This window comes from Bufo gargarizans, chromosome 8 (genome assembly GCF_014858855.1).
Source record: "Bufo gargarizans isolate SCDJY-AF-19 chromosome 8, ASM1485885v1, whole genome shotgun sequence".
NCBI lineage: Eukaryota > Metazoa > Chordata > Amphibia > Anura > Bufonidae > Bufo > Bufo gargarizans.
Genome location: NC_058087.1, coordinates 10,827,978 through 10,839,991, shown reverse-complemented (window position 1 = coordinate 10,839,991; position 12,014 = coordinate 10,827,978). Strand labels below are relative to the sequence as shown.

The window sequence follows — 12,014 nt, the reverse complement described above, 5'->3', positions numbered from 1 at the left end:
CCTTTCTCTAACTCCTGCCAGTATGAGCAGATCCTGATGGTGGAAATGCTCATACGCCGGATACCTATGCCCTGCTAAAACTGACAATCCCTAGGATAGGTAGCAGGAAAAGAGACAGCTGGTTCCTTCCCAGATGAAGAAACCCGCGTCTCCCAGAGGCCTAGAACCAAAACACACCAAAGAACAACAAACACAAAAGGCAACTAGTACTTAGCTTAGAGATGTATGGAGAAGCAGGAGATCCAAGACAAACAAGCTCAAGCAACTCCAAGAGGAAATATCAACCGCATGGTCAGCAGTGTGAGGCGGGCCTAAATAGAGCCTCATCACTGATAACAAGCAGTCTCATGTGCGGCAAGTCTATCCGATCTTCTCACCTCTGTCACAAGAGGGACCATGACAGAAATCTAAATCCAATGAATATTTGGTGTGACCAGACATCTTGGAGAACTAACCACAGATCTTCTGTGAATGTAGGCTTGCTGAAATCCTTCTGTCTCTTCATGTAATCCCAGAGAGACCATATGATGTTGAGATTATGGCTATATAGGGGGGCCATATCATCACTCCCAGGACCCCCTGTTATTCTTTATGCTGAAGATAGCTTGCAATGACATTGGCTATATGTTTTGGGTCATTGTCCTGCTGCAGAATACATTTCGAGCCAACCAATACCTCCCTGATGGTATTGCATGTTGGATAAGCCTCTGTCTTTTTTTCTGAGCATTGAGGACACCAATAAGGTGTTTGGAACAATCTCCCTGCCGAGTTCCTTCAAACATACCTAAAAGTATTAATGGTGCGGCCAACGGTGGTAACACCAAATATTGATTGGATTTAGATTCCTCTTGTTCATTCACTTTGCATTTGAAGGCATTCTTACTTTGCAGCATTTTTCCCACACCTGCCTGAAGAGAATTAAAAAAATGACTCATAGTATCCAAGTGAATGGAATCGAACTGTGATACCAGTGGTGCTGGACAAGAGTGTTGCTATTTTGTGAGAAAAGTGTAGGTCCCTTTCTCTAATCCAAGACAACCCATTTGATCACAGACCCAAGTCCTTCATTCTTGAAGTCATGGTAAGCAGCATTGATTTTTAATCCTACATGCATTACTAGGCATGAAGAAACAAATCACAATAATTTATAGAAATTCACAGTACCTGGCTGTGGCTCATCTGATAATTTGCGATTTCAAAGAAAGAAAGAAAAAAGTGAAAAAATTAATTAAGAATCAAGGGTGAATCATGCACATTTGATTAATTAACATTTGATTAAATCATGTTGCTGATTAAAAGAAGATAATTAATATAATCTCTAGAAGAAAGATGCCTTAGAAAACATAATTTTGTACAGCTAGCCATGGATAATAATCCAAGCATGATCATGTACTAGATGCAGTTAGATAAATTATCATCAACCCAGTAAAATGTTCTTTCGATGATTGAGGATTCTGGTGGAACATTAAGAAGAACCTCCAGGAAAAAAAAAAACGAAAGAACATACCAAACACAAGATGACAGACATCAACTACACACTTACTGCAAAGAGGAGACTCATCTGCCCCATTGGGACAGTCTGGCGTGTTATCACATACTTTGCTGATGTTCACACATACACTTAGGCCTGGGCACTGCCACTGCCAGCTGGGACAGCGGAATGGTGGAGTTGGGCAGTCTTTTTCATCACTCATGTCTCGACAGTCATTGTCTCCATCGCAAATCCAGGAACGATAGATACAGTTTCCATTGTCACATTGAAATTGTGAGGGAGAGCACGTTCTAACCACACAACTCTGGTGTTCATCAGAACCATCCACACAGTCTGGATGTACATCACATTCCCAGTTTGAAGGGATACATGACCCATCTGACTGGCACTGAAATTCATGCTGATGGCACATTCCTGCGGGTCGAGTTGCTGAAATGATAAAAATAAGGTTCATTAATTACATATCCAAACTCATCATCTTTGAAGTTTCAGAGAAGACAAGCCATCACATAGATGGACATGGGGCATGTTTGTTACAAATAGAGTGAAACCTCTCCAAAAGACTTATTGACTTAGAGGAACACTTCTGATCTAGGTCTGATTTTTGTAACATTCTATTTGCTTATACTGTAGATACACTATAGATATTGCCCCTCTACATTGAGTGGACCACACTAGGGTACATCTAGTCCAACAAAATGGTTTGGGGAAAGGTCAGGCATGTGTCATTTCCAAAATGTTGACCCTTTTTTGCAAGGACAAAGCTTGTAGCATACTTCTCGGTGAGTTTACTTACGACAATTTGTTTCATCAGAATGATCATTGCAGTCAAACACTCCATCGCACTGCTTATAGCTGCTGATGCACTGGATACCATTTGCACATGCAAACTGCAAGGCTGTGCAGTTGTAAACTAGGCGAGAACAAAATATTTACTGTAGGTAAAATATCTATCACGCTCAGCACAAAGCATTGATTGAATATTATTGTTGGCACTTACTGCAGTCTTTTTCATCGGAACCATCAACGCAGTCTTTGTCACCATCACACACATAAGATGGGTCGATACAGCGATGATCTGGACATTGGAATTGGCCTGGCTCACACGTATTGGTGAAGTCTTCAAACACGGATACAAAATCAAGATGCGTTAAACAACAAAGGAGTCTCATGTCATAGGAATTTCATATCACAGGAGTCTCATGTTAACTAAGGGTGGGTTCACGTCCTGTTTTATGCCTCTGTTTGACGTATTCGTTAGAAAAAAAACGTGGTGTGCCCTTTCAAGAGGTGGGACCCACATCTATCATACAATGGAGGCATATCCTATCATCATGCCTCCGTTGTCTGAGATGGCAATACCCTTTTAAAGTTTAAAAATTGGTACCCATGGTATTCATATGTAGAATCCCACCCGCTTTGAGCAATGCGCTCCAGCTCTTCCTGGTGATCTTTGTTTCCATGGCTGTGGCATTGGTGTGTGAGCCAATCACTGGCCTCTGCGGTCTTGTGCCATATACCACTGAGGCCACTGATTGGCTGCAGTGGTTACATGAGGTATACAGGCACATCCACCGCTGCAGCTATGTATACAAAGACTGGAGGAGAAGACTAGAGCAGGTGCTGGAACTCTCTAAGGGTTTATTTCCACATGCACAGGATATTAATGGACAAATGTCCGCAAAACTCCATTCTTTTCTACTGGAACTATGCAAACAGCCAAACACACTTGCTAGTTGGACATGCACCTAACAGCTTTTTATAGCATATCCTGTGGATATTCCTTACATATATATAATGGGAATAATCCTTAACTACACTGTGATAATGCAGCTCCAACAAAAAAATTGCAAATAAAACAACTAAGGAACACCATAGAACACTTACTGCAGTTCAGTTCATCCGATCCATCTCCGCAGTCATTATCTGTGTCACACAGCCAGATCCTTGGGATGCAGTGGTTGTTATTACAGGTGTATGAGGTGGCAGGACATGACCGAGGACCTTGAGTTGGACAATTCTGTTCATCGCTCCCATCAAGACAGTCATTGTGTTTGTCGCAACGCCAGTTCCGGGGGATGCATTGCCCATTGCGGCACGTAAAGGCTCTGGAGGAACATGTATTGTCTGTTGGAAAGCATAAGCATACCCTCATCAATTTCATGACATTCATGGCACTACATGTCCTGATGACATAAATGGACAAAATATTATAATCAAAATGAATCTCATCAACCAACGCTAGCAAAATGGCAATAAAATGGAACTCTGTGAAGTTCTTCTGATACATAGGGTAATATAAATAAGGTAATTGTATATGTGCTCAAATTGAGCGGTAGGGAGTTAGTTAACATTAGATGCAATAATGTGCAATATTGCACTTTGAGCTACTGTGATAGCTTATAGGCTTTAAACTCCTTTGGGGACATTTTTGATGACTTAATTTTACTAAAATCATTTCTTTTTTTTTTTTTTCTTTTTTATAATTTCTTTTTTTTCTTTCAGAAACAAGACATGACAATAAACAATAATACAACCGGACATAAACAGAGATAATTCTTACATATACACATACATTTGTTGCTCGCTTGTCCTTAGACATCAGGAATATATCCCTGTCCTGTTTCTTTTCTCGTGTCATATACAAAAAAAAAAAAGAACCAATATAACCCCTCCCCTTCCCCCCCCCCCCCCCCCCCCCCATGGTTGTCTTGATGGTTACCACAAATAGAGGAAAAAAAAAAAAAAAAGGAAAAAGAAAAAGACAGAGAAGAGGTTAATTTCGTAATCTCATTTCAGGATTCCTTCCTTTTCTCTCTCTTCTTCTTCCCTCCCTTACTTCCCCTCTCTCTTTCCTTCCTTCTTCCACTTCCTCCATTTATTTATGGGTACCGGCATATTCGTATCTACGTACCTTCCCACATAAGTTCTTCCATGCTTCGATGTTTGGTGGTGTGTCCGCCCCCCACTCCCTAGCCACTACAACCCGCGCCAGCATTAGTCCTTTGGCCCATTTCCTTTCTATTTCTATGTCGAGACCTATTTTCCTGATATATCCAAGCACCGCTATAGCGATCTCCATTGGAGCTGAACATCCAGTCGATCTGGTCAGCTCCCGAAAAACCTGAGTCCAATAATCCTGCATTAGAGGGCAGTGCCAGATCAAGTGGGTGAAATCCGCGTTATCCATCCTGCACTTCCAGCATCTAGCGTCCCTTGTTTTATACATCCTACTCAACACCCATGGGGTGATGTAGGTGCGATGGACAATAAAAAACTGTATCAATCGAAAATTACTCGATACTGTACTTCTTTTTATACTTTTATAGATGCATCTCCAATCTAGCGCGTTAGGTTCCACTTCTAGTGCCCATTTTTGTTCACTATTAAACTTTATCACTCCCCCTAAACCCCTTTTAATTTTTTTATATATCTGTGATATTGATATTTTGGTCCCCTTATTGAGGCAGCAAAATTCTGCAAATTCTGATTGTTTGGTGATTAAATACTGTTTATTCTCAGTGGTGTCAAATGCGTGTTTTAACCGAAAATATCTAAAACGTGTGAGGGTGTCTAGTTTTATACTAAGCCCTAATTCTTCTAATGTCCTGAGCTTTCCTTTTATCTCAATCTGTGAAATAAACTTAATACCATTTTTTTCCCAAAATACATAATCATCTAACTTCTGAAACTCGCCTAGGTTTATATTCCCCCATAGAGGGGTAATCTTTAATGAGTAATTTATCCCCATAAATTTTTTGGCATTCACCCATATCAAGTGCATCATATTGCTAATAGGGCACTTCTTACCCTTTATTTTTAATATCCCGCCTTCCAAGACACTAAAAATATTATATTGGAGACCTACAAACTCACCCACTAGATACTGACGTAGTCTGTCATCCTCTGTCATTAACCATTGTAGCTGGGATGCGTAATAGTAGCCTCTGAAGCAGGGCACGGACAAACCACCATCTTCTTCATCGAGCCATAAGTATTTTTGTTTGAGCCTGACCCTTTTTTTTTCCCCATATAAGATCATTTATCAATCCCTCCAATACGTTGAAAAGGTGGTCACCTATCCAAACAGGGCATGAGGATATAACATAGAGGACCTGCGGCAGCAAAATCATCTTAATAATAGCTATGCGATCTGCCTGTCTTATCAGTATTTTTTGCCAGATACTTATTTTATCTTTAACCCTTTTAAGCAGAGGGGCAAGATTCAATTCTATATATTCCTGGATCCTCGCACTAATTTTTATTCCAAGGTATTCCAGTGCATCTGTGGGATTTTAATATTTTAACATTAATATCCGTTCTCCTGGTTTCATAGCCAATTGGGAGTAGCACTGATTTCATCCAATTCACCCTGAAGCCAGAGATTTGGCCAAATTGATTTACAGTTCGCATCAGGTATGGAACCGTCGTCGCCCCCCCTTTCAAAAAAAACAAGACATCATCCGCGTATAAACACATTTTATCTGAGGCGCCCCTACTCCCAAATCCCCTGATGTTATCATCTGATCGCACCTTACATGCTAGCGGTTCGACAAATATGGCAAACAGTAATGGTGAAAGGGGGCACCCCTGCCTGGTTCCTCTTTGCAATATTATCGATTCAGATGTCTCTCCGTTGATTTTAATCCTTACTTTCGGATGTTGGTACAGTAGTTGCACCCAGCCAATGAATTTGTCCCCCAAGTTTAACTCACGCATTATGTTCCAGAGGTATGCCCACTCCACCCTGTCAAACGCTTTTTCTGCGTCCAGTGACAGGAGGGAGTGGGCGCCCTCCCCACTCATCTGGATATTAAGGAGGGCCCGACGGATATTCATTTGAGCCTGACGTTTCGGTATAAACCCCGATTGATCTGGGTGTACTATCTTACCTATCACTTTTTTTAGGCGGTTTGCCAACAATTTGGCACATATTTTAAAATCCGTGTTGAGAAGAGAGATGGGGCGGTACGAGTCCACCTTACTCTCGTCTTTCCCCTTTTTCCCTATCAGGGTTATTACAGCCTCTGACAGGGAGGCCGGGAGTTCACCCCTGTCCATAGATTCCTTAAGGACCCGCAGGAGTACTGGGAGGATAACCTCCCCATATCTTCTATATATCTCGAAGGGGAGACCATCCGGCCCGGGGCTAGAGTTACCCTTTATCGATTTCAGGGTGTCACGTAATTCCTCCAGTTCTATTGGACCATTCAAATACTCCCTGTCCTCCTCGGAGGGAGTAGGGAGCGAGACCCCCTCCAAAAAGAGTTTTATGTCTCCACCATCCCCCACTCCCTCCGAGGAGTAGAGGTCCCTGTAATATTTAACAAATTCCTGCTCAATTTCTCCCGGGCTGGATGTTATCACCCCATCTCTCCTCTCAACACGCTTAATTCTGCCGTCCCCCCTCTGATTCTGTACAATGGTGGAAAGCAGTCTGCCTGGTTTCCCAGATTCCCTGAAATATCGGGCCCCCTCAAAAAACACTCTTTGTTGTGCCTTATTCTCCAAATAGTTATTTAGAGAGATTTTAGACTCTTCTAACTCCGCCGTCGTCTCAGGGGAATTATTAAGCTGGAGTTTCTCCTCTAGTTTCTTTATTTTTTCGCCCAGCTCCCTCTCCTCTTTGGCGAATTCAGTTTTTAAGCCCTGAATTCTACCAACGAGGATGCCCCGTAAATATGCTTTAAATGCGTCCCATACATAACCTATTTGTGCAGATCCAAGATTAATTTTCCAGTACTCCGCTATATCGGCGCTAATACTTTCATCTTTATTTATCAGGTTTAGCCAGTGTGGATTTAGCCGGAACACTCTACACTTTGGTTTGACCGTTGTTTTAAATGTCAGGCAGATTGGGCAGTGGTCTGAAATACTATTAGCCTCATACCTCATTTTCGATATCTGCTCTACCAGTTCTGGGCTAGCTAATGCCATATCTATTCTTGACATGATTTTGCTCCCATGACCAAACCAGGAGTACGCTCGCTTGTCATCGTACAGATACCTCCATACATCTATTAACAGCAGTTCTTGTGATATTCTTTTGAGAAGTGTTGGTTGACTTGTCCCATATTTGTCATTTGGTATCACCGAGTATCTATCTAGAAAGCTGTTCATAACGGAGTTAAAGTCTCCCATTACCAGTATGGGGCATTTACCTCGCGACTCTGCAAACTCCACTAAGCTATTAATAACACATAGTGAAAATGGTGGGGGTATATACACAAAGGCTAAAACACACAATATCCCATTCCACTGGCAGTGGAGGAAAACATATCTGCCCCTATCATCGATCTTCTGATCTAGTGGGAGGTAGTCCACTTTGTGGTGGATATATACACTAACTCCACATGAGTAGGTAGAGAAACATGAATGATACTGGTACTTGGCCCATTTCCGCATTAATAAGTATGTCTTATCCTTAGTGTTATGTGTCTCCGTTAGTCCCACAATTGCTGGGAGGTGTCTAGTAATTGTATCAAAAACCATGACCCTCTTAACCTTGTCCCCCAGACCTCGTACATTCCATGTTAAAATCCTACTCATGTGTGCCTTCCACCTGTGTTTTCATTCTTATCTTCGTTAATAATCCCATCAAGACAACCATCCCACCCATAGCCCATCCTCCTTCCCCCCCCTCCCCTACCCCCTCCCTCCCCCCCCCTGCTTGTCGGCGAAATGAAACATTTCCCCCACCTCTTACTCTACGCCCCCTTCCCTCCCCCCCACACCCCCCTCACCCACTCCACAGGCCATCTCATGATCCTATTCCCTTGGAATCCATCCATTCAGCGGCCTCCTCTGGTGATCCAAAAAAACTAACTTGATCGTGATATATTACGCGTAGCTTAGTTGGATATATCAGGGAGTATTGTAACTGGGCGGCTGCTAACCTCCTCTTTACTTCTCTAAATTCACGTCTCTTTTCCTGCGTTGCTCTGGAGTAATCTGGGTATATTTCTATATTACGACCATTGTACTCTATTGTCTGCATCTTCCTTTTTGCCCTCATTATTACGTCTCTGTCTCTGGAACTTAAGATTTTAACTAAGATGGCCCTGGGAGGACTCCCTTTTAACGGTGGTCTTCCCGGGATTCTATGTGCTCTATCAACTAAAAACCATTTGGACAGGGTACTTTTATCAAAACTATCCTCCAGCCACTGCTGGATAAACCCCGTTATATCTTCTCCTTCCACTCCCTCTGGAAATCCCACTAATCTCATATTTGATCTCCGGGATCTATCCTCCATTGTGGTAACTCTCTCTAGCAGGATTTTCTTTTCACCTTCTACTCTTTTTTTTGTCCCCTCAATATCTCTCCTCATTCCTCCTGATGATATCTGCAGCTCCTTAACCTTTTCCCTCACCTTATTCATCTCTTCCTTGATCAGGGAGAGATCAGCCTGAGCAGAAGCGATCTTAATGGTCAAATCCTCTAGACTATGATTAGACTGTTGTACCGCCCCTAAAATTTCTCCCAGTTATTTTATCATCTGAATTTATTCTTTCCTCCATCCCTTCTCCATTCCCTATCCTACTCTCAACCCCGGGGCATTCGTCTGGGACGGATGAGTCACCTCCATCTTTCTGGGCCTCCTTATTCTCCCGTAGTGCACTCCTACTCTTTGGATTTGGAGGGGATTTTAGATATTTTTCTAGGCCAGTTGCTGTACTGCTCCCTTTTCCTCCGCCCGGTGAGGAGGTTCCCACCGATTTTCTGCTGTAATTTTTAAGTGGCATCTTTTCATCTCTTCCCCTCCCTTTCCTTTCCCTCTTACAACCTCCCGCGCACAGAAAGGGGAAAAAAGAAAATCATGAGCCACACAAAGAAAAGAAGGGTATCAGGTAAGTACCACGCAGTCACACGGCAATATGGGCAAAAAAGAAAAAAACAAAAGAAAGGTATGTCCCATCGACGGAGTCCAAAATTGGGCCAAGACCAACAGTTCTATTTACCAGTCCACACCCAAGGGAAAAAAAAAAAAAAAAGTATCCGTTTTGTTCTTCCTAACAAACAACGAATAATGTCCAGAGGCTGGGTTCAAGCATATTTCAGGAGAGGGAAGGGCATAAGCGAAAGGAGAGCAAAGAGTCGGTTCATGAGTATACAATTATCATACCATTTATACTGTTGTACCGTCAGGTGCACCGCTCGAAGGTACATAATATGTCAGTGGTCTCCCAGGTCGCCCGATGTTAGAGACACTTAAAGGGGACAAAATTCCATTTTCTGGGCGGGCACCAGTCCTGCCGGGGGTGCCTGGCACATTAGGGCAGCTTGAGAGCCTCCATATATTACCAGGTGTATACCCACATGCAGTGTATACCCACTCGCAGGCCCCCTTCGCCGCCGTATCCCAGACCAGCAGGGCAACTTTTGCGATACACTGCACCCGGATTTTCAGCGGAGCGCTGTGGTATACAACCAGCTTATTATTATCCCAGGTTCACCCGGCAGTTGTTACAGCAGAGGGGGAAAGGGAATAACACCCATCATCAAGCTGCCTTGTTCCCCTTCTTATGTCTTCAGCCTCACCCCCACCAACATGCCGCTGGGAGACCAACCGAGCACCGAGGCATACAGAGCAGTCTCTCAGCAATGCTTAGCTCACTTCACAAGCTCGAAGGAGTTGCTTCCGAATCCCACAGGGTTACAAGGTCGCCAGGTTACATCACCACTACTTCGCCGCACGGGTCTGCTCCTGCAGTCACTATCCTCCCAGGTCTTCATTTCTAATTGGTTTTATTAAACATTTTTTGTTCTACAGCTTTCATTTTCAGTTCATCTGTAGATTATTGCTTTCTACTTTACACTGAATCCGCCAGTGAGCTGCTCTGATGATTCGATGTGTAGCCCTTTACTCTGAAATCCTGACAGCTTATAAACACTCATAGCTAAAATTTTATCTGATTATAGTTAAATTCTTAACTGAAATTGAGCTGTCGGGAGTTTAGAGATAAGGGCTACACATCAAGCCATCAGAGCAGCTCCTTGGCAGATTCAGTGGAAAGCAGAAAGCAATAGTCTGCAGATGCACTGAAACCTGAATGCTGTAGAACAAAAACTGTTGAAAAGATTAAATGAATGAATATTTTTGAATACTTACTTATGAATGTTTTTGCCCAAAATTAGTAAAATGCAATGATAAAAACAAACTGCCCCCAAAGTTGTCCATAGCCTTTAGGATTGCTGTGGAGCCTGGCTGTAAACAAATAGTGTTGATCGAGCACAGGTGCTCTGGTGCTCAAGTAGAACACTTTGCGATGCTCGGGTGCTCTACAGAGCACCCAAGCACAATGGAATTTAAAGGGAGAAACTGAGGATTAAACCAGGCACCCTCTGCTCTGAAGAGGGGAGGGTGCCAGGTCCCACTGAGGTCTATGCTGAAGATCGCTGTACAATGAGGGAATCCCCCAGTGTGAGTCCGTGGCTTAGGAGTCCCTGCTCTGACTCCATATATAGAGTCAGTGCTTGGGGATACCCAGTGTATTGAAATCTAATTTAGCTTCTATTTCTGAAAAGTTTCTGCTGGAATTTGAACTCACAACCTTCTACATTAGAGGCAAGGACTTTAACCACTCAGCTATAAAGCTGAATGATAAACTATGTCAGCAAAAGTATTATTTCATATTTCAGTGCAAGTTAACATGTTGCTGTATAACTTAGTGGTTAAAGTTCTTGACTCTAATGTAGAAGATGGTGAGTTCAAATCCTGGCAGAAATGTTTCAGAAATAGAGGCTTACAGTTTATATATATATATATATATATATATATATATATAAAATCATACTTCTAATATATATGAGTGCATAATATGTGGGAAATTACTACTGATGTTTTTAGCCATAATATATTTACATATTTTGATATATATTATATATTCTAAATATATAATAATATATGTAAATATACTATGGCTAAAAACTTATATACATATGAAAAAATATGGGGGATTCAGCCCGCACAACCCCTAGCAGGTGCAGATTTCTATGGCGAAATACAGATACAAACACAAAAACACAAAATGCAATCGCACACTGCAACCAGCGCTCTGCCCTGCCTTTATGCTGGATGTTGAATAAGGCATTGGTGTACATTTTGGCCAAAGCGTAATAAGCCACTCACCACGTCAAGGTCGCCTTAATGAGTGGTCCCTAACACTAGTTCCTACCTTTTATGGGCCATGACAGCCACACAATTAAATTAAATTTAGCCTCTATTTCTGAAAAGTTTCCACTGGGATTTGAACTCGCAACCTTCTACATTAAAGCCAAGAATCTTAACCACTGCACTATACAGCTACATGTTAACCTGCATGTATAGGAATTCTGCTATATAGGAATAATTACTACATGATAAACTACTATGAGGTTTTTCGGACACAGTTTATCATTCAGCTTTATAGCTGGGTGGTTAAAGTCCTTGCCTCTAATATAGAAGGTTGTGGGTTCAAATCCCAGCTGAAAATTTTCACAAATAGAGGCTAAATTGGATTTAAATACACTGACTCAAGCA

At 42.2% G+C, this 12,014-nt stretch overlaps 1 protein-coding gene across 1 annotated transcript in view; it reads right to left on the bottom strand.

Moving 5' to 3' along the window:
* LRP2 (LDL receptor related protein 2) overlaps nucleotides 1-12,014 on the bottom strand; it is a 199,620-nt gene that overhangs the window by 90,707 nt on the left and 96,899 nt on the right. The window contains 4 exon segments of the mRNA XM_044302728.1: nucleotides 1,544-1,921; nucleotides 2,289-2,405; nucleotides 2,493-2,612; nucleotides 3,380-3,619. Coding sequence (XP_044158663.1) covers nucleotides 1,544-1,921; nucleotides 2,289-2,405; nucleotides 2,493-2,612; nucleotides 3,380-3,619 — 855 coding nt within the window.